The sequence below is a fragment of the Microcaecilia unicolor genome, chromosome 10 (assembly GCF_901765095.1).
Source record: "Microcaecilia unicolor chromosome 10, aMicUni1.1, whole genome shotgun sequence".
In the NCBI taxonomy this organism is placed as follows: domain Eukaryota; kingdom Metazoa; phylum Chordata; class Amphibia; order Gymnophiona; family Siphonopidae; genus Microcaecilia; species Microcaecilia unicolor.
Genome location: NC_044040.1, coordinates 39,061,209 through 39,087,874, shown reverse-complemented (window position 1 = coordinate 39,087,874; position 26,666 = coordinate 39,061,209). Strand labels below are relative to the sequence as shown.

The following is a 26,666-nucleotide window of genomic DNA, read 5'->3' as shown; positions in this document are numbered from 1 at the left end:
GACTTGCGTGTGTCCAATACACACGTCTACACCATTGCAGGCCATTTTTCGGTGCACCTTGGTAAAAGGACTCTAAGTGCCAAAAAGGACACATACTTACAAGGGAACAGAACAAATCTTTCCCTGGCTAGTAAACAGGTATCCAAGACTGCCTAAAATCAGCTATCACAGAACTTTTTCAAAAAATAACTTTAAAAAGCTTATGAAAAAAAAAGGGGGAGGGGATTAAATTATTTACAGATTACAGCTCTTGAAAACCAAATGAAACTAATGTGATGCAAAGCAGCAGCTTCTCACCTCACTTTCCAAACAGTAATCAGCCATATTGAAAAACAAACTAGTTTTACATAGGCTGTAGTGGTCAAAAATGACTGCAAACAACCGATTTACTAAAAGTAATCTAAAAGCATTCAAAAAAGAAAATTAGGTATTAAATCTTGTCCCAAATGCATAAGGATGTTCCAGAACCAAAAATAATGGCAAAAATGAGTTGCTTTTAAAATGGAAGACAGCTAAAAATAGCAATTCCATTGAACATACAAAAAATAAAAACAATGGTAAATCTAGCATCTATTAGCTATGCCCTTGTGAAAAACGCTAATTTGTGAGAAAAATTGCTGCTAAATAAGCCTGAAAATTATTTTTAAAAGACTGAAAATGACAAGCGTTACCGCAGCCATCTTAGATATATTCCAATGACAATGATCAATATTCATATTATCCCAAACACTATAAATCAAATCGCTTTTACATTTAATCAATACTCTCACAGTGTGCCCATTAATAACTCCTTCATATTGAGTGGACGGGGATCTTCAGAATTTATAACAGCAAAAACCATCTAAAGAAACATTTTTCAGTTGTAGCGATGGTGCTGTGCTGTTCACCTCGTCATAGATCAACCCGCTTTCTCCTAGTTTTTTTCTATTTTTTTCTTATTTTCAATATTTTCTTAAATAAACTTCTTCTTAGATATTTTTAAATCTCCAAAAGAGATAAAATGCTGTAACTTAACTTTGAAGAAACTTTAAGCAGCAGTATATCTCCGATTTAAACCTCTACCGACTTGGCCAGGTTTCGAAGGACTTCTTCAGGGAAGAGGTTTACATTTCAAGCTTCACTTCTTCGTATAAACAAAATGGCAGCCATTTTGTTTATACGAAGAAGTGAAGCTTGAAATGTAAACCTCTTCCCTGAAGAAGACCTTTGAAACCTGGCCAAGTCGGTAGAGGTTTAAATCGGAGATATACTGCTGCTTAAAGTTTCTTCAAAGTTAAGTTACAACATTTTATCTCTTTTGGAGATTTAAAAATATCTAAGAAGAAGTTTATTTAAGAAAATATTGAAAATAAGAAAAAATAGAAAAAAACTAGGAGAAAGCGGGTTGATCTATGACGAGGTGAACAGCACCATCGCTACAACTGAAAAATGTTTCTTTAGATGGTTTTTGCTGTTATAAATTCTGAAGATCCCGTCCACTCAATATGAAGGAGTTATTAATGGGCACACTGTGAGAGTATTGATTAAATGTAAAAGCAATTTGATTTATAGTGTTTGGGATAATATGAATATTGTTTATTGATTTAATCCCCACACTAATTCTACATGGTCCCTTTAAATTCCAATGACAATAATGACATCATCGGAACGTGGAGAGTACAAATAGATGATGGTCCTACTAAAAAGAATCTGCCTCAAAAATGAAATATTGTTGAATAAATAAATATTATACCAGGTTTATGCTGCAAATAATAAAATATAACAATGAATTATAAAACATAATGAAGCCAAATGATCAAATCATATAAAAAAGGGGGTAAAAAATTCAAAAGATAAACACAGGATAAGTAAATAAATTGACTGCATGCTTGTGTACATATATATATTTTATTTTATTCATAATTTATATATTTTTATATGTATGTGTAGTTTATTTGTATATGTATGTTTAATTGAGTAGTGTCAATAATCCCCTGATGCAGCCTGTTCAGCAAAACGTGGCCATGTTGGGTCTATTTCAATAAAGGTTTCTCTGGACTCCAGGTCTGCTCTAGTTTCTGTTCACAATATTATTTATACTTAAATATGATATTCCACACTTATTTTTTTTTTAACTCTTAAGAAGTTTTTTGTGCTCAGAACCAGGTGCCTACCATAAGAAAGCGACCATCGATCTCATCATAGCACATTACTATCCAGGGTACAGAGCTTGCTCACTTTTAATCGTCTCAAATTCTTTGTTCATATTAGAGTCAATATAGCACCCTGCAGAATAAATCTGCACAACTTAGTTTGGACAACCTGACCTACATATAAAGGCACAAAAGTTTTTGAACTCATCATGTCAGAAAAAAGAATTTTCAAAGGACTTACAAAAGAACAATTGACATTCATCTGTCTGAACAGGACTGAAAAAAACATTTCTACACATTTGAGACTCCATCCATCCACCGTCAGACAGATAGTCTACAAATGACTAAAACTTAAGACTACAGGAACTCTACCCAGGAGCGACTGTCTTGCCAAGATCACTTTGAAAAATCATTCTCAATTCACAAATGAACCCCAATTAACATCTGTAGGCTTCTATTACTACAGCTGATGTGAAGGTCAATGTGTCAACCATCAAAGGGGGGGGGGGGGGGGGGGACCAAATGGGCATACCTAAAAATATTCAACAGCACTCTTAAAAGAAAATTGTTGCCCATCTTAGGTTCAGCAAAAAACATCCTGATACCCCACAAGACTTGAAATAATGTTCTCTAGATAGATGAATCACAAATTGAATTTTTTATTCACAATATCAGTTTCTTTGGTTAAAATCAAACATTGCCTTCTAAAGTAAGAACTTTATCCCAGTTGCCAAGCATGGTGGTAGATGTATCATAGTGTAAGGCTGCTTTGCTGCATCATGACCTGGATGGTTTGCTTTCATTGACAGAACCACGAATTCTACTTTATTTCACAACATTCCAGAGGAGACAATCAGGTCATCCATCTGTGAGATGAAGCCAAGTTGAAAGCAAAACAAGGACCCTAAAAATACAAGTAAATCTATCACAGAATGGCTATAAAAGGATTTCATGTTTTGGAATGGCCAAGTCAAAATCCCAACCTAAATCCTATTGCAATGTTATGGCAAGACCTGAAGTGAATTGTTTGCACAAGGAAGCCCTCAAACTTCACAGACCTGAAACCGTTCTGTATGGAAAAGTGACCGACAGGAACATTTAAAAAGTCTTGCCCCTCAAGGAAGTCCCACTAGTTACTGATTTAAGGGTTCATATACTTTTTCACACAAGGATACTTATTGTTGAATAATAAGATGAAGATTAAAGTTTATTTATTTGTTACATTTGTATCCCGCATTTTCCCATCTATTTGCAGGCTCAATGTGGCTTACCGTGAAGGCGTTCGCCAACTCTGGTAGAGAAACAAATACAGAGTGGTGTTATAGTATAGTAGTTTCATAGTTACAGACACAATTGGGAATAGTCGAGAAGGAGAGATATATAGAGTTCATTACGAGGTTTGGTTACGTTGTGTTGCAGGGGTTTTAGGCACTTAAGTTGGGTCGGTGGTGTATGCTTTTTCGAACAGGTGGGTCTTTAGTGATTTCTGGAAAGTTAAGATGGTCATAAGTTATTTTCACAGCTTTTGATAGTGCATTCCACAATTGTGTACTTATGTAGGAGAAGCTGGATGCATAAATTGATTTATATTTGGGTAGTGGAGTTTTAAGTATGTTCGTGAAGATCTGGTTGTGTTTCTGGTTGGGAGGTCTATGAGGTCTGTCATGTATCCCGGGGCTTCGCCATAGATAATTTTATGGACCAGGGTGCAGATTTTGAAAGCTATGAAAGTAATTGTTCCAGCAATTTTCATTTCAAGGCGGATTATGCATCATGAGTTCCTGAAGAAGATTTCAAAACCCTGCAGAGTCGAACTTGTGTGGCTTTGGTTTTGAAACATTTGTGTGGAGTGGCAGGATTGAGAGGATATGAAAGGACACTTTGAACTTTGGACAATTTATGTCTCACGTTAGCATCGGGAGAAAAGAGCATTGAGGTTAAGAGACTGCTTGAAGCTGAAAGTGGCAATGGAAATGTACAAAAATCATAGTCCACATTAAGGACTGTCGTCCAGAGGAATCTCTCGACCACTGCATTTCACATTACAAGCTAAGTGCTGGACCTTTTTGAACTTTACAGTTTTGAAAGATATAGAATATATGAGATTTTTGCATATTTGAACACAGACTAAGGGGTGGTTAGTAGGAACAAGAGACAGGGCTGTCCTATTAGGTTCTTGATGAGTGACAATCAAGTAATTGTTAATTCATATTTAGGATTTGACACATTGTGAGAAAATTTTTTTGTGCAAATAGTATTAAAGAAGTTGAGAGAAGTTCTATGATAGAGAAAATTTATCCACCCGTAGATACGGTACTGTTGGTATCGTCTCGATATCGGGTGAGTTTACTACTCTGAGAATTTCTCTTTCAATTTTTATTATTATTGAATTGTCACATGCTGATTAGCGATCTGGAACCATTCTAGGACAACCCTCTCCCTTGCGGTTTTCCTAGATAGGATTGTCTCTGGTATTATATTGTTTTCTTTGATTGGAAACCAGTGCAGTTTTTCTCGGAAGGGTTTGGCGCTTTCGAATCGTGTTTTTCCAAAAATAAATCTGGCTGCTATGTTTTGAGCGATTTTGGTGAAAACCTGTTGTGTAGCAGCTAGGTTCTTTGACAAAAACTCAATATTTAGAGTGCCAAACCCAAGAGCATCTGGCAGGCTGTGTGAGCTATGATGATGATAATGATAATTATTATTATAATATCTTTTCTGTCTAAATTACTTATTCAATGGGATAATCTTGCTCTCTTATCAGAATTCAGATTAGATTTCATTATGTTTCAAATATAAATTATGCTAAAATATAAATCATCCTAGGTGGGGTTCACAAACTTTTATTTAGTACTTGGGTAAAGAAGAAAACAAACTAACAAGTGTTTTCAATGACAATTTTCTTATGACAGCTAAAAGGATTTCTCAGCCCCTACTATGGATAGCACCATGACATGAAAACAGACAAATCCTTCAAATAAACCCCCCCAATATATTTGTAACAGTTATAGATGCTAAAAGACTTGTTTTTATCCCCATGTAAAGAACTCACAGTTTAGGTTCTTTAGCTTTTGACTTGTCTCCTCTTTCGTAGGTTTTCCTTCTCGATAAGGGTGAAGGTTCAGGCATTTTCCTTTCCGTCAATGATGACTGCCTAGAACTAAACAAATACAAGCAAAGGTTTCCTTTTTACGCATCTTCTGGAAAGGACTATGCTGTGGCAACATTTAAACTGCACTAGTTCTTTTACTGCGATCCCCACTCAATCCTGCTTTTATAGTCTTCAATTCAGTGGCCATTTTTGAATCCAGGGATTGTTCCTGCTCCTGGTGGACACCAGGGACCCCAGTAAGGTCAAAGGTAAGAAACAGATGTGTTGGAGGCACTTGGAAGTAATCAGATGCTTTGCAAGGGTAATCAGTGGGAATGCCTGGCATTTGGCATCTGCCCTTTAAAGTGTGCCTCAGGGTAGATGTACATGCCAAATGTCTCAATGATTTGTTGTCTGCATGGATTCCCCTTGAAAGATGGGGAACCCACATCGATATGTTAGTCCCGCCCACACTACTTCCTCTCCACACCCCTACCAAGCCTTCTGGAAAAGTACGCACATTAAGCATCCCTGCATGCAAACAGTCCCCTTTACAAAATGGCTTTTATACATGTATGCCAATCTACACATGTAAAACCTTCTATTTACATGTGGGAATGCTTGTAAAGTAAGGTACAGAATGTAACAGAAGTTCTAAAACACTTTCCTTTGCAATGTCTTTAAAAATCCTGCTGCACAGGCAAAACCTGCCAATGCGCAGTGGAACTGTAATACAGATTTTGTCACAGGTGCACTGGGTATTTCTCTGTCCCTGGAGGGCTCACAATCCAATTGGCAGACTTGCTCACTAATTTAAGGCAATTCTTGCCACAAGTGTCACATTTAAAAAAATTAGGTTTAGAACTTTAATTTTATGATATTACTTATGTATGAACTTCAGGATCACACAAATTGGGCTCCAAAGGAAGCAGCAGTAGCAATCTGTGTCCTACTAAGGACTGCTGCTGTAATGGCTGTGTTACACAGGAAAGGGAAGGGGACCTAATCTGGAAAAAGCTATGAATGAAGGTCCATGGCATTGTCAGCCTCATCAATCTCTTCTTACATCATCAAGAATGGGATGCTGGACTAAGGCAGACCAAAAATAAACCATGACAGAAAGAACAAAATTCATCCCTCTCGAACAGGGTCCTTAAAAATGGAGGAAAAGGGAGTTCACTGCAAGATTTAAATTGAAAAACAATAAATGACATCTACTTTTATGTCTGTAAACCCAAAAAGGAAGGTAAGTAGTTATACCGTCTCATACCACCCACTCCTCCTTAAAACTTTAAAACAAAGTACTAGAACTACTTAAGCCACCCACTAGTATCTAATTGACCTGTGACTCATTTTAACCAATCTATAAAAAAGGAAAAAATAGAAGGTGGCAGAAAAAACACATTACCTTAATATCACTTCCAGGCCATAACGTTTTATTTTATCTTGAGGGTCCAACCGTCTCTATTCACTTTTAAAGTCTGAAACAAGTAGGTTTCCAAACCAGACCCCATCAGCAGACGTAGCACTTCATGCTCACCATTTCTTTCTAATCTAAAAGCACTAGAGGTTTGTTTGTTTTTTAGCTATGTGTTAACATAGTGCTGAAAAGCAGTTATTCATTATTTTTGCCACTCCAAGCACGTGCAGAAGATATGCAAACTTCTTAGACCTGTGATGTACTTTCTGGAGCAAGAAACAGAATACTACAACCTACTAAGAAAGTCCAAAGTTTAAGTGGAGAAGGGCATTAAGTGACAGCCACTGTCTCAATGCAGAATATTTATTTGTATATTGCAGCTTGGCAGAGCCAGTCAGCTCATGCACTACTTAATGGGCTACCACGGTTAGTGTGCAAGAAACAAAGTTTGCAGTTCTTGAAACTTTTTACTGCTGTGTTGAGAATTCTAGATAAATTATATTTCATTTAATTTAGAGTACAGGGAACTATGAACAGCTTTTCAAGACAACATATTATGTCCTTTTCTGGGGAAGGAATAACAATGTCTTCTTATTCATCTGGCCAGTGGTTCAGTCAGAACCAGCTTGTACTAAGGCTACAGCAACATAAGCCCTCATTTGCAACTACTCACAGCTCGTTTCCCCCTACCTGCAATCATATCAACAGCCTTTCATCAGGGATAATCCAGTGCAATGCACATGCACTCTGTGCCCTATTGTGCAATGGCTGTGAATCTCTCTCCCCCAAAGGCTGGCATTATAAGAGTTGATTTACAAGTGGGAGTCAGTAAAAAAAAAAAAGCTACATTTAAGTACAGCACCAAAAGAGTTAATTTATTGACATATCTTTGTACTAAGTTCCATTAGAACCAGCACACCAAGAATAAATTTAGCATTAGCCTGCTATTATCTTTCCTTGAGTCCTCCAGATCAGTTTATAATGAGCTTATGCATTCCTATCAACAGATGGAGACAGAATTACTAGTTTGCTGACATCACCTTATAAGGTTTCATGCAGGCTTCACTCTCCCTGTATTAATACGCCAAAGAAGAGCTTGATTTTGTAACAGGACACCTATATGAGAAATCCAAAGTGTGTTTATTTTAAGCTTATTTTATAAAGGTAGAATAGGTGCCTCTGTGCCTTTAAAAAATAGGCATCAGACCCAACCCTGTAGCATATAAATGCTGAAATATACATTGACACTTGCTCCAAAGCTGATGAAATGTGCACATGGAGCCACAAAGTAGACAGAGTATCTTCCTTGACTGTACTCCTTCACCAGTACTGGGACTACCAATTCTATTAGAGGAAGCCTGCCCAAGGTCTTTCTTATTGCTTTCTGCTTTTGAAAGGAGTAGCAAAGGGATTCCACAAAGTTTCTAAAAGGATAATATGTAAATTTGGGCAAATGTCTCTTTCTAATTACCTCCGGCACCAACTAATCTGAAGTGATGTGGGTCCACCTGCAATAAAATAGCAACAGAGGACTGCCTAAGCATTCTCCTGGAAGGCAGACCCCCACACTTTCACTGGGCACTGCAGGAAGCTCCTGCACCTCTAGCTCCTCCACTTTGACCACCTTGCCTATTTTCCCAGAAGGGCTGTACCCTACCAGGGAAGTGATCCTTCTGAACCTGAGGCCTTCCCTGGCCTATACTTCTAGGAGTTCTTATGGAGGCCTTTGACTGGAAAGGACTGTGTAGAATTTCATGGCCTATCCTTCTGGAGCCCAGAAAACTTGGATTTCCACAACCCCTTCAAAGTTTTCTACTAATTCTGAAGTTTGCATCTGAAAGAGAGGTTACTTGAGTATGTCTTGGATGTAGAGTCTACTGACCAATTACATAGCAATAGAAGCCTCCATATTGTGACTGATTTGCCATGTTTTTTTGTCATCCTCCACATCAAATCAAAGCATCGGTCAGAAAGGTGGATCCCATCTCCAGTTGAATCACTACCTTGACTGCTGCAGAGGATTCTGCTACCTTAAACTCTGGAAGCTGCTGCATCTAATGTAAACAGGCTCTGACCATATAACCACTTCCAAGGCCCAAACAGAAACTCTGAAAGACTGCTTTAACAGTGACTCCTGTCTCCTATCTTTTGGGTCTTTGATGGACATGTCCCTTTTCACAGGGACAATGGTCTTACATGATACTGCCAAGACCAGCACATCAAGTTTAGGAAACTAGAACTTTCCGTTCTCTTCCATGACTATGGGGTAAAGTCTGCCCATAGACTTGCCCACCCACCCTCACTTTGGAGTCAAGGGTTTTCTATTCTCCCTGATCAGTTCTTTGATCACACTATGGAACAGAAAAGTGTTGGGAGACTTTCTAATCCCTTCCAGGAGGTGGGATCTTTGAGGGATTTACCTTCTACTTACTTTGCCAAGATTCTCAAGGCTGCAAAAACCTGGGTAATCAAAGACATAAGAACATAACAATAGCCATACTGGGTCAGACCAATGGTTCATCTAGCCCAGTTTCCTGCTTCCAACAGTGGCCAATCCAGGTCACAAGTACCTGGTAGAAACCCAATTAGTAGCAAAATTCCATGCTACCAATCCCAGGGAAAGCAGTGGCTTCCACTATGTCCATGGGTGTGCTCCCTCTGCTAAATACAAACCTATCCCAAGTACTTTTGAAACAGTCCATACACAAAGTTGAAGTCATAAACTTTGTGACCCCTTGATCACCCACCATCCCTCCCATCTAGGACCACATGCCTGGTGTAACTGGACTCTGGCTAGGGAGCAAGACATCCTGAAGGAAGGGAGCTGAAGTGTCTCCATGCTTTAAATAATATACTGATACATTAATAAACTCCCAGAACACCCCTTCCCCAGGAGTAGGACAAGGTCGCCAAGTTGAAGCCAGCCCTATGGGCCCAAAGCAGTAGAGGATGGGAGTGCTGGCTGCATGTTCTGAGGCTGAGACCATTCTCACCCATAATAGCAGCTGTTCTCCAGCCCTCCCTTCCTCAGGCTGATCCCTCCTCCTCCCCCTTTTGTAGCTTTTTCAATTACTAGATGAAGTACTTGAAATGAACCTGAAAATATACACCTACTTACCTCTGATCCCACCTCATAAAACTGGAGGCGGTGACAGAGGCTAGAAGAGGGTCTTGTCAAAGACCCAAAGACACCGGGCCTTACAGGGGGAGCTGTTTGATGTTTGGGTCTGTATTCAGTTGCAGGTTCCATGCCAGAAGGGAGAAGGGTAGTTACTGGGGTTCCTCAGGGGTCTGTGCTAGGACCGCTGCTTTTTAATATATTTATAAATGATTTTAACTAGCGAGGTAATTAAATTTGCTGATGACACAAAGTTATTCAAAGTCGTTAACTCGCAACAGGATTGTGAAAAATTACAGAAGGACCTTACAAGACTGGGAGACTGGGCAGCTAAATGGCAGATGACGTTTAATGTGAGCAAGTGCAAGGTGATGCATGTGGGAAAAAAGAACCCGAATTATAGCTACGTCATGCAAGGTTCCACGTTAGGAGTTACGGACCAAGAAAGGGATCTGGGTGTCGTCGTTGATAATACGCTGAAACCTTCTGCTCAGTGTGCTGCTGCGGCTAGGAAAGCAAATAGAATGTTGGGTATTATTAGGAAAGGTATGGAAAACAGGTGTGAGGATGTTATAATCCCGTTGCATCGCTCCATGGTGCGACCGCACCTTGAGTATTGTGTTCAATTCTGGTCATTGCATCTCAAGAAAGATATAGTAGAATTGGAAAAGGTGCAGCGAAGGGCGACTAAAATGATAGCGGGGATCGGACGACTTCCCTATGAAGAAAGACTAAGGAGGCTAGGGCTTTTCAGCTTGGAGAAGAGACGGCTGAGGGGAGACATGATAGAGGTATATAAAATAATGAGTGGAGTGGAACAGGTGGATGTGAAGCGTCTGTTCACGCTTTCCAAAAATACTAGGACTAGGGGGCATGCGATGAAACTACAGTGTAGTAAATTTAATACAAATCGGAGAAAATGTTTCTTCACCCAACGCGTAATTAAACTCTGGGATTCGTTGCCGGAGAACGTGGTGAAGGCGGTTAGCTTAGCAGAGTTTAAAAAGGGGTTAGACAGTTTCCTAAAGGACAAGTCCATAAACCACTACTAAATGGACTTGGGAAAAATCCACAATTCCAGGAATAACATGTATAGAATGTTTGTGCGTTTGGGAAGCTCGCCAGGTGCCCTTGGCCTGGATTGGCCGCTGTCATGGACAGGATGCTGGGCTTGATGGACCCTTGGTCTTTTCCCAGTGTGGCATTACTTATGTACCTACTCTTATATCCTGTGTTTGTGTCTTGACTGGCACTGTAAGCATTAGCCCAGAGGATGTAGGATACTTCTGCCCTGTCTCTGGACTTGTTCCCTGATGGGCTATTGTGTCTTGCTTTATGTTTCTTGGTCTTCTGCCTTTTTTCTGGGTTCCAGGATTCTTGTCTTAGACACTATGTCTGGATTCTAATCCTATCCTGGGTTTTTGTCTTGATCCACCTGGATTGTAGTCTTGTCCTGGGTTCCTGTCTTGATCTAGTGTTCCTAAACTCTAGTTCTATCCTGACATCTTGTTCCTGTGTGATTTGCCATTTTTTTCCCTTTTTCGATTCCTTTTCATGTCCTGCTCCAATGTAAGGCACTGTTAAACCTACCTGCTCTACTGAAGGTACAGTGTCATTAAACTTGCCTTTGTTGACTCTTATACTCTCTTACTAATCTGGGAATAAGGTGAGAGAGAGGGGAGAAAAGTGGGCCAGCCTGATTATACATCCCTCAGCCCAAAGAACCAGGGGCTAAGCTACTACAGAAATCCTTCTGCTCGACTCACTTTCCTCAAGGGAAACTGATCCTTCTGGACCATTGCCCTTGGAGATCCGTCAGATACCTCTGGCCAATTTAAGTTTCCTTACACACTGTCCTCATATGCTGGAGAGCCTTCACAAGACCCTATACAGATTGATATCGACAAACCAGCTGTTCTGTCATCATCTTTTGCTGGAGAGCATAACCCCATATATCTGGACTGGTCTGGTAGGATAAGAAATGTAGTTTACTGACTGTTCCTAGCATGTATATTAGATCAGGCTTTAAAGTCTGATTTACTAACACAGTGAGATGTAGAAAATGGTGGTGTTACTATCAACTCATTAAGAGATAGTGCGATCATTGCCAATTCGGCAGCTTTTTTTCCCTGTGCTAATTTGACCCAAAGCGAAAGAGCTAATTAATGTGTTTGAAACCTTCTCCGAGGACAAGAAGGCTGCTTGTTCTCACATGTGGATCGACGTCTGCGTTGGCCCAGGAATCGGCAAATTTTTGCAAGCAAAAAAGTAAAGTTTTGCCAGAGTCTTCTGGTGCACGTGCTGTGTGCACCGCGCATGCGCGGACTGATTTCCCGCCCGTCGTGTGAGCACTTCTCAGTTTTTCTCTCTCCGCATTGAGATGCGGCAGCGTTCATTTTCTGCTCCTTTCAGGCCCAGGAAGAGTCCTCTTCGTTTACGATTTTGTTCGCTTCTGTTTTTTCTTTTTTCTTCACAAGATAAAAAAAAAAATTAAAAAATAAGGTTCCCGTAGTTTTCCCTTTAGTTTTTTTCCCTATTTCAAGTTTTCTTTCTTTTTCATCGTGGCCGGCCTTAGGCCACGCAGTCGGGTTCTCCCCTTTTCTCTTTTGTGCCTTTTTCTGATTTTTAGGCACAATCGCATCTTTTGATTTCGCCGAAGCCGTTTTTCCTTCCATGTCATGTCCTTAAATAACAAAGAGAGACATCTACAAAATGTATATTTCAAACTTATGTTGATGTTGAATGTATATTATATCAGTTTGAATATCCCTGGTGAAGTATAGAGTTTTCATAAATAAATAAATAAAATATCCGCAGCAGGGTTTTTTGTTGTTGTTGTTTTTTTTTTTTTTTTTTACTGGAAGCTCTTTTTCCACCCGTCTATATATTCTTGATGAGTTTTCCTTTCTGCCCAGGATTGCATCCAATCAAAATCAGCTTCTCCTGGGCCACAGAACCAAGTGTCTTTATTTACCACTAACCAGGGATTGGCTCCTATTTTATCTATTTCCCCCTTCAAATTCAGCTCAGCCATCACCATGACCATCCTTGGCAAGAGGGGTCATAAACCACAGCTCCATGGCCACTAAGTAATGGCAAAGATTCTCTTTTCCCAGGGGCTGCAAATGCTGCCTACACAGGAATCCCCACTCTGGCCAGCCTAGAAGAATCAAACATACCTAGGAACTGAGCTCAGCTCCTCTGAATGGCAGTGTACGGAACTTGTCACTGAGCAATCTTCAGATATTATTGGTTCATGTGACCTGAGATGCTGCTGAAGCTGAAAAAGCACTTTCAGCTTGTAACAAAATGAAAGAAAGCCATGGAACAATGCCTCAGACTAAAGCTGGACTGTCAGCACTCATTCACTAACAGCATTAAATTTGGAGGATATCAGTGGGGATTATTATTCATTTGGTGTTCTTCGCATGCTGTGCCATAGCCCTTCATGCAAGTTTTCTACTTTTGGCTGGATTCAGGTTTCATATCTTATTAACAAAATCTCAGAACAGTAAATTAACAAGAGGTTTTTAAAAAAAAACCCTAAGATTCTAACAATGTCTCATTAAGACCAAGTAATCAGATAACATGAATGAAGCCATCTGATACCTATTTTTCACAGACAGCACTATCAAATGTTTTTTGTTTCTTTTTGCATTACTGCTTGGTCTGCCTAATCCGCTCAAATCTTTTTATTGACTTAAAAGCATGCCAAAATCCATCAACCAATTATTAATTCACAACAGGGTACTGCCTCTTATTGCACGATTCTTTAATTTTCTCAGGAGTCAAACTCTTTCAGAAAATCTAGATATGCTACATCAACAAACTCACCTTTATCCATAAGTTTATTCACGCATTCAAAGAAATGAAGCAAATTGGTGAGGCAAGACTTCCCTTGGCTGAATCCATGTTGACTCTGTCCTATCAAACCATGTTTGTCTATGTGTGCCCATAGATAAATTAAAAGTGCTTAATGCAGACTGATGAAATGTAAAAAAAAAAAAAAAAAGCATGCCAAAACAAAACCAACAAGAACAGAAAGCAGAGGGTATTAGTATTGCCAAGCAACACTTACATGCTGCCTATCTTAGCAGGTAAGCCAGCTGGTGGGGGAAGCAGCTCTTTTTCCCTAGTGCTTGTCTCAGCATTCAATCCAGTCTCCTGCACTTCTGCAACAGGAGCAAGCTGACTGGGCAAGGGAGCATCCCCTGCACCAAGTTGAGAGGCCAAATCATTACTATTTGCATAAAGCAGTTCCAGCTGCGTTGCAGTTCTCCTGCGTGCCTGTATGGACCAAAAAAACACAAGGTAACTGTGTTTGCAAATTGAGAACAGTAAAATGGTACTATATAAGAGATACCCCAGAATTACACTTGAAACCCTCCATTCTATTAATACAGTAAGGTCAGGCAATTTATTTCATATTGTGGTCAGGAAATTTTTCTCCCATGATGAAATATTTGCCACAGCCTGCTCCAATATTTAGCAATGAGACTGACAATGGCAAATATGATTATGTGGCCAGTAGATCACTGCCGTATATTGAGTATAATGTATATCCTATACATATACATACGTATATGTATAGGATACATACGTATGGGAAGCTTGCCAGGTGCCCTTGGCCTGGATTGTCCGCTGTGGACAGGATGCTGGGCTTGATGGACCCTTGGTCTTTTCCCAGTGTGGCATTACTTATGTACTTATGTATACTATTACTGAAATGGTTCAATTGTTTATGGACATTGTAATGGAGCTACACCTAAACTACTACACTGTATAAAATGTATCCAGTTTATATCTATCTATCTATCTAGATAGATAGTTAGATAGATATAAACACAAACACACACACAAATGGTTCAGAATGAGCAAATCACATTTTTTGTCTATAGATAAACCCAAAAACTTAAAGAGCAGGAGAGGCTTCTGTCTTATTAAACCCTTCTGAGCGAGATGGCACTTAACCAGTTATCACTGCTAACCAGTCATCCTCCAACTGAGCCTAGGGCAGAGTGGCAACTTAGCTGGTTAGCAGCGATTTTCATTCCACTTACTGGCTAAGTCACCGCATAAAGTTAGGCCAGCAAAACAGCAGTCCTAACTTCATGTGATAAGTTAAGCGGGCACTGGTCTGTTAACTTCTAGGATGACTGCCAGCTCAGAAATTATTCAATGCTGGGAGTCATGCATGCCTCAGCATTGAATATCCAGGGTTAGTTCACCCTCAGCTAGAAGCAGCTTACCAAGGTGCAGGCTGAAGAATATCAACCCCAAGGAGACTAGCCTCTTGCTCATTTCCAGCTACTAAATATTTACTAAGCTTTTGAAGTTATAATTTTGTATGTGTGTAAACAAGGAATACATTCTTTTAATTAAATAGGATCCTCAATTTAGACCAAATGCTTGCCTAAGCTACATTGCACAGATCAAATCAGTAAAACATCCCTTTACAGTACCTTGCTTTTGGGTTTGACTTCGCTGCAGATCTTCATTAGGTCCGAAGTTAATGAACTATACATAAATAAGTTACAACGTGTGAGGTGAAAAAAAACTAAACAATTAATTCCAGTAACAGTAAGTCTATATCCTACAATAAAATCTGTATAACTGTTGGCACAGTCTGTTCACTTTTACTTTTATTTATTCATTTGTAAAAGCACCAAATGTTAATGGCCTCTTGGCATTGACTTATGCATTACAAAATCTAAATATTTATGATTTTTCATGCGTCCATAAAATGGAACCTCACTCAGAAAATTAAATTCGTAATCAAACCACCCCTCAACCCCCCCCCCCCCAAAAAAAAAAGTACGCTTGCAAAACAAATGCATCTATTTCATTAGGTGACTCAAAGACAACAAACTTCCCCAATTCTCTTTATTAAGTTGAAGTTTTAATCTTAAGTGAGGTAACATAGTAAGCTATTGCTTAAAAATCTTAAGTGACCAAGCAGGGATGCTACCTAAAATATGATCTACTCCCAACAATTTCTCAAATTTCTACTCAAAAGGTCAGTGGAGTCATGATAGGATCTGTCAGACAAGTGTAACCGCCTCCTCTATTGGCTAAATGAGCCAGGCATATAACTAGGGGTGGTACCACAATCTTCATTGATCCATTTTTTAAATATTTGTTTTCTCATAATCCCAACTTTATTTAACCCCCCAATTTTTTTTCTTTAAAGAGTCAATTATATTTTCAAAATATCCTTATCACTCTTTATGGTCCACATTCATAGGAGGTAACATAGTATCTCAAATTAAAGATGAGTACTTAGCTTTTTAGCTGTAAACAGCAATGCAAAATGGAGACCAACAGGCTTATTTTCGAAAGAGAAGGATGCCCATCTTTCGACACAAATCGCAAGATGGGCGTCCTTCTCATAGGGTCGCCCAAATCGGTATAATGGAAAGCTGATTTTGGGCATCCCCAACTGCTTTCCATCGTGAGGACGACCAAAGTTCCCGGGGGCGTGTCAGAGGCATAATGAAGGTGGGACTTGGGCGTGCCTAACACATGGGCATCCTCGACCCATAACGGAAAAAAAAAGGGCGTCCCTGACGAACACTTGGACGACTTTACCTGGTCCTTTTTTTCTTATGACCAAGCCACAAAAAGGTGCCCGAACTGACCAGATGACCACCGGAGGGAATCAAAGATGACCTCCCCTTACTCCCCCAGTGGTCACTAACCCCCTTCAACCCTCAAAAACAATTTTTCAAAATATTTTTTGCCAGCCTCAAATATCATAACCAGCTCCATGACAGCAGTATGCAGGTCCCTGGAGCAGTTTTAGTGGGTGCAGTGCACTTCAGGCAGGCGGACCCAGGCCCATTCCCCCCCCCCCCCCCCCCCCCCCCGTTACACTTGTGGTAGTAAACGTGAGCCCTTCAAAACCCACCAGAAAACCACTATACCCACATTTAGGTGCCCCCTTCACCCATAAGGGCTATGGAAGTGGTGTACAGTTGCGGGGAGTGGGATTTGGGGGGGTTCAGCACACAAGGTAAGGAAGCTATGTACCTGGGAGCTTTTTCTGAAGTCCACTGCACTGCCCCCTAAGGTGCCCGGTTGGTGTCCTGGCATGTCAGGGAGACCAGTGCACTAAGAATGCTGGCTCCTCCCATGACCAAAGGGCTTGCACTTGGTCGTTTCTGAGATGGGCGTCCTTAGTTTCCATTACCATCGAAAATCAGAAACGACCAAGTCTAAGGACGACCATCTCTAGGGACGACCTAAATGTCAAGATTTGGGCGCCCCGACCGTATTATCGAAACTAACGATGGATGCCCATCTTGTTTCGATAATATGGGTTTCCCTGCCCCTTTGCCAGGACATCCTGCGAGGACGTCCTCAGGAAAACTTGGGCGCCCCTTTCGATTATGCCCCTCCAAATGTCACCGACATAGATCCATGTTTCGCTAGCAAGCTGTATCAAGGTAGTCTCCTATAATATGAAACAATAATACAAGATTAGCTCATAAATACTGATAGAGCTATCATGCACAGTTTAAAGACTGACCTTCACTAACCATAGGTTTCATCCAGACAACGGTTTCAAAATATGGCCGCCGTGATTTCTTTGAAAGGAGGCTATATAGCCCATTCAAATGTTCACGTGGTATGTACTGCCATACTCATCTATGGCTAAGTTTATAGTGTAAATAATCATGTTTCATTGGCATATCTTACAGATGGATACTGTATTTATGGAGAAGTCTCTTATTGCTTTTACACGTGTGAAAAATATGGGAGCGATATTATCCTGGAAAAATCATTACTGTATCAGACAAACTGATATATTATCACATTCTACCTGTGGACTCTGTCAATGGTGTTAGACTTCAATAATAGGTCTAGTATGGGCTGATCCACAATTACAGCGAAAAATTAAATCTTTTTGTAACTCAGATTGTACTACTAAAATGGCAGTATACATCACCCAATGTCCCTGTAATAAAATCTATGTAGGGAGAAGTATGAGAGCAATTAAAGTATATCTCACAGAACAGAACATAAATCTAGGATCCTTACTAATAAAATGGAAGCCCCCTTGGTACAGCACTGGGCTTAATGTCACTATCAAATAACAGATTTACGATGGCGGATAATAGATAATGTAAGAGAAGGGTGGGAGGGTGGCGATTTAGAAAAATTGCTTAACTTTAGAGAGCAATTTTGGATCTTTACTCTAAATGTTGTAGAACCATATGGACTGAATTGGGAAATTGAATGGCTCACATTAATCTGACCCCATGTTTATTAGTCCTTGAGTTTTGATTAGTGCTCTACATACCACGTGAACATTTGAATGGGCTATATAGCCTCCTTTCAAAGAAATCACGGCAGCCATATTTTGAAACCGTCGTCTGGATGAAACCTATGGTTAGTGAAGGTCAGTGTTTAAACTGTGCGTCATAGCTCTGTCAGTATTTATGAGCTAATCTTGTATTATTGTTTCATATTATAGGAGACTACCTTGATACAGCTTGCTAGCGAAACATGGATCTATGTCGGTGACATTTGGTCTCAATTTTGAATTGCTGCTTACAGGTAAAAAAACTAAGTACTCATCTTTAATTTAAGAGATACTATGTTACCTCCTATGAATGTGGACCATAAAGAGTGATAAGGATATTTTTGAAAATATAATTGACTCTTTAAAGAAAAACATTTTTTTGGTTAAAGTTGGGATTATGAGAAAAAAATATTTAAAAAACGGATCAATGAAGATTGTGGTACCGCCCTTAGTTATATGTCTGCCTCATTTAGCCAATAGAGGAGGTGGATACACTTGTCTGACAGATCCTATCATGACTCCACTGACCTTTTGAGTAAAAATTTGAGAAATTATTGGGAAGTAGAGCATTTTTGAGTGTGAGATATAACGTGGTTCCCTTCATTACTTAATTGCTTATAGCGCTTTCATTGCTGATTACCTAAAATATGATGGCATATTCTGAAAAAGATGTTAGGTACTTCGAAAGGCACCTTGAATTGTAACACTTAAGGAAGGTCATTTCAGATCATCTAGATCAGTGGTTCTCAACCCAGTCCTTGGTTCACATCCAGCCAATCATATTTTCAGGATATCCACAATGAATATACATGACAGAAATCTGCATATAATGAAGGTAATGCATTCAAATCTCTCTCATGCATATTCTTTGTGGATATCCTGAAAACCTGACTGGATGGATGTGACCCATGGTCAAGGTTGAGAACCCCGATCTAGACAGCAACATTTATATCTACATTGCACACACATACAAATAGTGATTATAAGAAAAACCTCTTGGCACATCTAGAACTCCTTCCCCCTCCAACACAGAAATCTGAAACGGGCATTGGAGCAGAGTAGAAGAGGAATGCTTTAGACATGCCTAAAATATAGACATGTCTTTCCTGTTTTACAAAGGGAAGGACATGGCCAGATTGAAAAATATACAAAAACACAAAATCCACTAATACAAAAAATGACTTAATGTAAAGGGAAAAATGCCTCAAAGAGCTCCTCGATCAGATGTAATCTTACGTAATCTTAGTGGATTTTGTGTTTTTGTATATGTTTCATAAACTCCACTCCACAATTGTATTTTTATAGCAGATTGAAAAATATCCATGTCAGCTTTTGCCACTGCCCCAAGGCATACAAACAAGAACTGACTCCCAGTTGAAACCTGTGGCCTCAATCAAGGGACACATGAAAAAGCTGATGGCACCCCTCACCACTGCCCAGACCCCTTTGACATCAACCATACTCCATCTCAAGAACACTGGTAATACCCCACCATTCTCCTAACCCCCACACACCCAGCTCTTACCAGAGTCTCCCTGGTGTCTAACTGGGGACAGGAACAATCTTCCAGTTGCTCCTGCCCATCAGCGCCTAGTTCAAAATGGTGCCTTTGACCCCATTAGTGGCAGTCCCACGGTACTAGTCCTAGGGTTCAACTATTTGACAGATGAAGCCCCCCCACACACACAGCAGTACTCTGTGAGACCATGTTAGAGAGTCAGAGGTGCCAATTTGAACCTAGCATCTAATATTTGAACCTAACCTGAAAGCTATGCTTTTCTGAATTTATATATTTTCAGGTTTTTGTGCTTGGTTTGATTCATAGATTCTATACTACTCTCTTACCTGTGTATCTCTCTCTAATTTCTTCCTAGAACATCACTGACTACCTCCATCTATCCTATACAGGGAAAAAAAAAACCCTTCCTCTGCTTGCTATATAATTTGCTAAATTTCTGTACTCCTGCTGACTTGGAGAAGCTGAGAGAGACAGAGAGGTACATAGAGGAGGCCTACAGGGACGTTGTAGAGAAGTCCTACCTCCAGTCTGGAAGCCCCTATGCTGCCTTGGAGGAGGGAGGTCTTCTAAAAGGACAGCAACACCCTGGTCCAGTTGGAAGTAATCCTGTAGACAGGACCAACCCACCAGGGGATGCAATATCCACTCACACCGAGAATGTGTCTCCGGGAGCTTATAACTTTATAGTCCCTCCCTTCTCACCATTAGGAAACAGAATACTGGGCTAGATGGACCATTGGTCTGACCCAGTATGGCTACTCTTATGTTCTTATGTAAAGAAGGAATTGGCACCAATTAAGGGAGCATCCAGGAATACCAATTTCCAGGTAATTTACCACCAGCGCTGCCACAAAGAATAAAGCAACAGAGGAATAGATGGGTCACAGTAGACTGAAGTAGATTATGGCCTGTGTCACAGAGGCATTCACCTTCCCAACCTTTGCCCCTATATAATTGTTTTGCTGCATTGAGCATTATGATGATCAGAAAAGATGTACCAAGGTGGAGCCAGAAGCAAAGAATGAAACTCAAGAGAGACAGGTGTGATATGATACAGACATTCAAATATTTGAAACACTAGTAAAAAAGGCCCGTTTCTGTAGGCAAGAAAACGGGCCTTAGGCAGGCAATTCCCCCCCCCCCCCCCTCCGTGCTACAGCCCCCTTGAACCCCCCCCTTCCGCGAAGCTGTCGTTCCCCCCCCCCCCCCCCGTGCCGGCGAAAATTGCTCCCCACCGCCGTGCTACCTGTTCTTACAGCTGAAGTGTTGTTCTTTCCTTCCCGTTGGTTCTTCAATCATCTTGTCGGGAAGTTCCTCTGCGTGCGTCTGACGTCAGACGCATGGAGTTAAACTTTCTGAGATGTTTGAGGAACCCAACCGAAGGGCAGAACAACACTTCTGCTGTCAGCACAGGTAGTGCACAAAAGCGGCGGGGAGGGGGGGTGCGGTTTTCGGCATTCCGGTGGGGGGGGGAATCAACAGGTTCGCGGAAGGGGGTGGGTTTCGAGGGGGCCGTAGCACGGGGGGTGACAGCTGATTCCAAGGCAGTAGGAGGAGCTGTTTTGACGTCAGTGACGTCCGTGCGTGTCTGCCTCGCAGACCACCTGCAGCCAGGGAGCCACGGTCCCAAGCATAGAACGTTGGAGGTGAGAATTATTATATAGGAAACCTTTTCCAGAGTAGGGAAGGTGGTAGAACTAGAGGACATTAATTTAGATGGGGGGTGGGGGGGACCCAGGAATAGCATGAGGAAGTACTTTTTCACGGAGAGGGTGGTAGATGCCTGGAATGCCTTCCCATGGGAGGTGGAGATGAAAACAGTAACAGAATTTAAAAATGTGTGGAATAAACACAAAGGAATCCTGTATGGAAGGCATTGGAACCAAACAAGCTTACAGGTGATTAGATAGTAACACCAGTAACTGAGAAGCGTAGCGGTGATTAAATGGCAACACCAGTAATTGAGAAACAAAGCAGTCTACAGTCTGCGCCCTAATCATGGATGGAGAGATTTGGATGAGCTCGAGTGGGCCTCATGACAACTTCAGTAGTTGGAGAATAAGGCTAGTGTCAAGCAGACTTCTACAGTCTGTGCCCTGAAAATGCCAAGGACAAATCAAGATCAAATATGCATATGTGGTATCACAACATGCCTTATGCTATGAGTTTATCTTGTTGGACAGATGGACCGTACATGTCTTTATCTGCCATCATCTACTATGTTACTATGTAACGGGGCAGAAGCAACTGAGGATCGCTCTTGCCCTGTCCCCCCCCCCCCCCAAAAAAAAAAAAAAAAAAATCACCAGGGAAACCCCTGGTAAAGCTGAAGGGTGGGGGGTTTAGGAGGGCATGGAGGAGTACTGTCAATCTTGGGAGGGGGTATGGTAGATCTTGGGGAGGCAGGGAATCACAGAGGTAACTTGATGACCTCCTGCCCCAGCAAGTTTCACAGTGGCCCTGATGCAGGGTCCGCTATCTAGTTGCTGTAGCCAGGAATCCATGATGTCCCTGGCAACAGCAATGCTAATTTAAGAGCTTTCACACTCTTTTTCCCCAAGTATTTTTTAAGAGCTGCTCCCACTGGACATGCCAGCAAATACCCATATATTTGCCAAATCCTTCTACCTATTTTACAAAAGGCTCCACACGTTTGGCAGAGCCTATTGTAAAATGCAGAGAGAATTGAGCCGTCTCAAATCCCCTCTTCAAGTTTCCAAGTTTATTTATACTTGACATACCGCCTTAGAGAATTCTGTGGGAGTTCTCTCCATGAAGTATGACAAATGGGCCTTTAACTAATCACAATTTTTCTGAAGGGCAGAAATGATTATAACGTATTTGTAGAAAGCATCCAATTAACTTACCCGCCCTCTGTTCCAGGGCTATGAACAGATCCTTCCTCGTCACTTGTAGGCTCCATATTTTCTAAAAAATGTTGAAATCAACATTAGCTGCTTCATACAACACATAGGGATTTCTACAATTGTTCTCCACCTCTCCTACATAGAAAATCTATGTTAATATGTATGGCTGTGTATATATATGCACTTTTCGTTCAACATAATCACTGAATGGAACTTGGAAGAATTGAATGAAAGCTGAGAATAAAAATAACTTACTGAACAAGTATACATGTTGTGATCTGCTAGGGAAAGTGCCTAGGTGTAACAGGAAAGAAGGTGCTTATTGTGGACCTACTTTAAAAAGACAGAGGTATATTTTCAAAGCACTTGGGGCCCCTTTTACAAAGTGGCAGTAAGCTGAACAGGAAGTACCACTGGGCTACCGCAGCAGCCCAGCAGTACTTCCCATCCCCAGTGCACCCGGTTACCGCTGGGTTAGTGTGGGAGCCCTTACCGCCACCTCAATGGGTGGCGGTAAGGGCTCCCCCGAAATGGCCACGCGCACAGCCATTTCCTGCTGAAAAGACCTATCCTTTTACCTGCTGTGGTAAAAGGGGGACGGCGCGCATCAAAAACATGCAGCGACGCCAGAGCAGACCCCCTTTTGCCGCAGCTTGGTAAAAGGGGCCCTTAAAGACTTACAAACTTTAATACTCAAATCAAAATCAGCATAAATTAATGTGATTTTGATTCAAGTATTACAATTTTTTGAAATTTAATGAAGATATCTGGTATATTTCTTTGAATGATGGAAGATTTCTAGCTAGCCCCGATTTTAAATATCCACATACAAAGTACGCCACTAAATACGGAAATTATTTTATAATCAATGCATGTACTTTGTGACTCTGCTCATGCCCCTCCCAGACTGTGCCCCCCACCCCCCTATCAACGTCTACAGGCAAAGGTTTACCTATGGCTGCTTGTTAACATTAATTTAAGAAATTTTCCTTTGATGAACAGTTCTGCTCTTTGTGTGTGTTGTTTCTGGTAGGCAAGTGGACTGGATCGTCTTTTACTACATCAGCATAAACTTTTTGGAGTCAATATTCAAAGTGATTTAACCAGGCAAGAGAGGTTATCCGCTGATATTCAGTGGCAGTTAATCAGATAGTGCCGCTAATATCAGCATTATCTACCTAAGCTGAAACTGGTTATTCAGTGGGCAGTCCAGAGGTGTAGTCAGTCCTTGACTGATAAAGAGGCCTATTTATTAAACCTAACTACATGCCTAGCACTAAATGCTGCATGTCCTATTTTATAACTATGGGCCATGTGTTCATTAGCGTGAACTAAGCTTTAGTAAAAGGGCCACTAAGGGCCCCTTTTACTAAGCCGCGTAGGCGCCTATGCGTGCCGAATGCGCAATAATTTGGCGTTACCACCAGGTTACCGCGTGGCCCTTGCGATCATTTCAATTTTGGAACACGTCTGCTACACGCGTCTGAAAAATATTTTTTAATTTCTTGCTTGCATAACGGAGGCGCGCCAAGTAGCATCTTATGCGTGTAGGTCATTACCGCCCAGATTCTTTACTGCTAGGTCTATGATTTTGCCGCACATCCATTTTTGGCAAAAAACAAAGAGGCCTTTTTTACAGGTGCGCTAAAAAATGGATCAGCGCGCGCCCAAAACCCGCACCCTACACTACCGCAAGCCATTTTTCAGCGTGCCTTTGAAAAAAGGATCCCTAAGTTAGCTGGCTAAACAGGACCACATAAACAGCAGTCCTATCTTTGAACAGTTTAACTTAATCAGTTAGGGCTGAATGCCAGCACTTAACTGGTTAAATGCCAGACATCTGCAAATACTCAGATATCCAGTGCTGGTGCCCAGACATGGCCCAGCATTGAATATCCAGGCATAAATTTAGTAGGAACAAAAAAATTTGCTGACCACTGCCGGCTGAATATTTATCCCTTCACTATTATTAAGACTAAGTGCTCTAAAAAATGCTGTCATTTATCTATACAGCAAGAACATTCACCTTTTTGGTCATCAGCCAGCAAACTTCTTAAGTCTATTAAGTACTTTTTTCTCCTTGGAGTCTTTTTTGCATGAGTGAATTCTTTCAGAAAGGTGGTAAATAAATAAATATTTCCGCAACAATAAACTATTATATCAGTGGTTCCCAAATCCGGTCCTGGAGGCACCCAAGCCAGTCAGATTTTCAGGATACCCACAAAGAATATTCATGAGAGATTTGCATGTAGTGAAGGAAGTGCATGCAAATCTCTCTCATGAATATTCATTGTAGGTATCCTGAAAACCTGCCTGGCTGGGGTGCCTCCAGGACCAGGTCTGGGAACCATTGTATTATACTAAAAGGACATGGTTTTATCCGGTTCATTTTTGTTTAATAAGATACCACAGTGAAGCATCAAAAGATGTCAAATTATACTAAAGTGCTTCTAGACATCTACTATAATAAAACTCACCCTCAACGTTCTGAGGACACTGACGTCAGTGAAGCCAAGCCCTGACTTCCTTCAAAAAGGTTCGAAGGTTCGTGGTGGTGAAGCCACCAAAATCGCTCAGGGCCCCGCCCTCGAGGGCGGAGCAATGGCAGAACAACGAAGGGGTTGGCAGGGAGGAAGGCAGGGAGGCGGGGGGGGGGGGGGGAAATCGCTCCGGGCCCCGCCCTCGCGTCAAACGTCATGACGGGGGCAGAGCAATGGAAGAATAACGAAGGGGTTGGCCAGGGAGGAAGGGAGGGAGTGTTGGCGACGAACACCTTGCTAGCGCCCGTTTCATTTGATCTGAAACGGGCCTCTTTTACTAGTATAAAATAAAAGAAAAGCAAGTCTTAGGAAGATAAATGGCCCTCTGCTCCAAACCTAGAGATCCTTTGAAAAAATATCAGTCTAGTTGGTATAACATATGTATGCAAAATCTAGAAAATAATTGGAGATACCCAACATAAATCGTAAGCGCGTTCTGACAAAATTAATATTTTTTTTAAAAGAGAAAAGGCCTCGAGAAGCCCCCAGCATGTATATCCTTGCTTCAGGGGCTGGACTTCTTCATCATTGGCCAAAACCTCTATAGCTTAGCAGACGGCAGAAATTAGCACTTAAATATTCTACTTTAACTTTTTTTCATATTTTCAAGTGCTAATTTCTGCCGTCTGCTAAGCTATAGAGGTTTTGGCCAATGATGAAGAAGTTCAGCCCCTGAAGCAAGAATATACATGCTGGGGGCTTCTCGAGGCCTTTCCTCTTATGTTTCAACATTTTTTATTGATGACAATTCAAAGAATACACTTTCCACAGCCTGAATATGTAGAACACAAAAATAAATGTACTCAGGAGAGTCAAATTGCTCCAATCCGTCATCAAACTTTTAACATTTTATCCCCCACCCCACCCTCTCTATTTTATGGCCTTTCCTCTTTTAAAAAAAAAATATTAATTTTGTCAGAACGCGCTTACGATTTATGTTGGGTATCTCCAATTATTTTCTAGATTTTGAGTTCATTTATTAGATCACCTCCTTTCATTCTATAGGTGGATTATAACATATGTATGCACATTAACCATTTATGAATACATGAGCAAATATACAAGCAAGTCAATCACACAGGCAAGTTAACTATTATAAATGTACTTTTAATGAATACAACACCAAAGTAATAAGATAAATCACAATATCATCAAAATGTTATGAAAATGGATCATAAATAATGTATTTTCATACCATCAAATGTCCTTGGCTACATATATACCTTCTTCCTATAAACTACTACGCAGATAAAGGTTTTCTATTAATAAGGTTTTCTCCTTCCATCATTTAAAAACCATTGGATACCTATTTATTCCCAAATTTCTAAAAGGGACAAAAGAACTAAAAAGCCCATTACTACCTCCTTTGAGGACCACTTTCAGCCAGTACAATGATCAGCTTCAGTCAAAGTGCAGTGCAAGGGTTTAATTAAATCCATATACTCAGCGCTGTTATCTGTACAGGTAGAAGCACTGAATATACCGACAGTGTGGCCACTGTACTGGCACCACCAAACTAAATGCATAACTTACCTATCTAGGAGCTGAATAATCACCATGAACCAGATAGATTTTTGGTCTGTCCTCACTCCTCCTCTAACCCAGCCCATAAATATATGAATAATATATGACCATTTAGTGATCTAAACAACCAGCTATTGCCCAGATATATTT

At 40.8% G+C, this 26,666-nt stretch overlaps 1 protein-coding gene across 7 annotated transcripts in view; it reads right to left on the bottom strand.

The window, feature by feature from the left end:
- The window catches only part of KIF21A (kinesin family member 21A), a 205,984-nt gene that overhangs the window by 40,001 nt on the left and 139,317 nt on the right, over positions 1–26,666 (bottom strand). For all 7 annotated transcript variants that reach the window (XM_030217189.1, XM_030217182.1, XM_030217184.1 and 4 more), the window contains 4 exons: positions 22,453–22,513; positions 15,224–15,278; positions 13,840–14,048; positions 5,185–5,292 (listed from right to left, as the gene is read on the bottom strand). In XM_030217189.1, the coding sequence (XP_030073049.1) occupies positions 5,185–5,292; positions 13,840–14,048; positions 15,224–15,278; positions 22,453–22,513 (433 nt within the window). The remainder of the gene's footprint in view (positions 1–5,184; positions 5,293–13,839; positions 14,049–15,223; positions 15,279–22,452; positions 22,514–26,666) is intronic.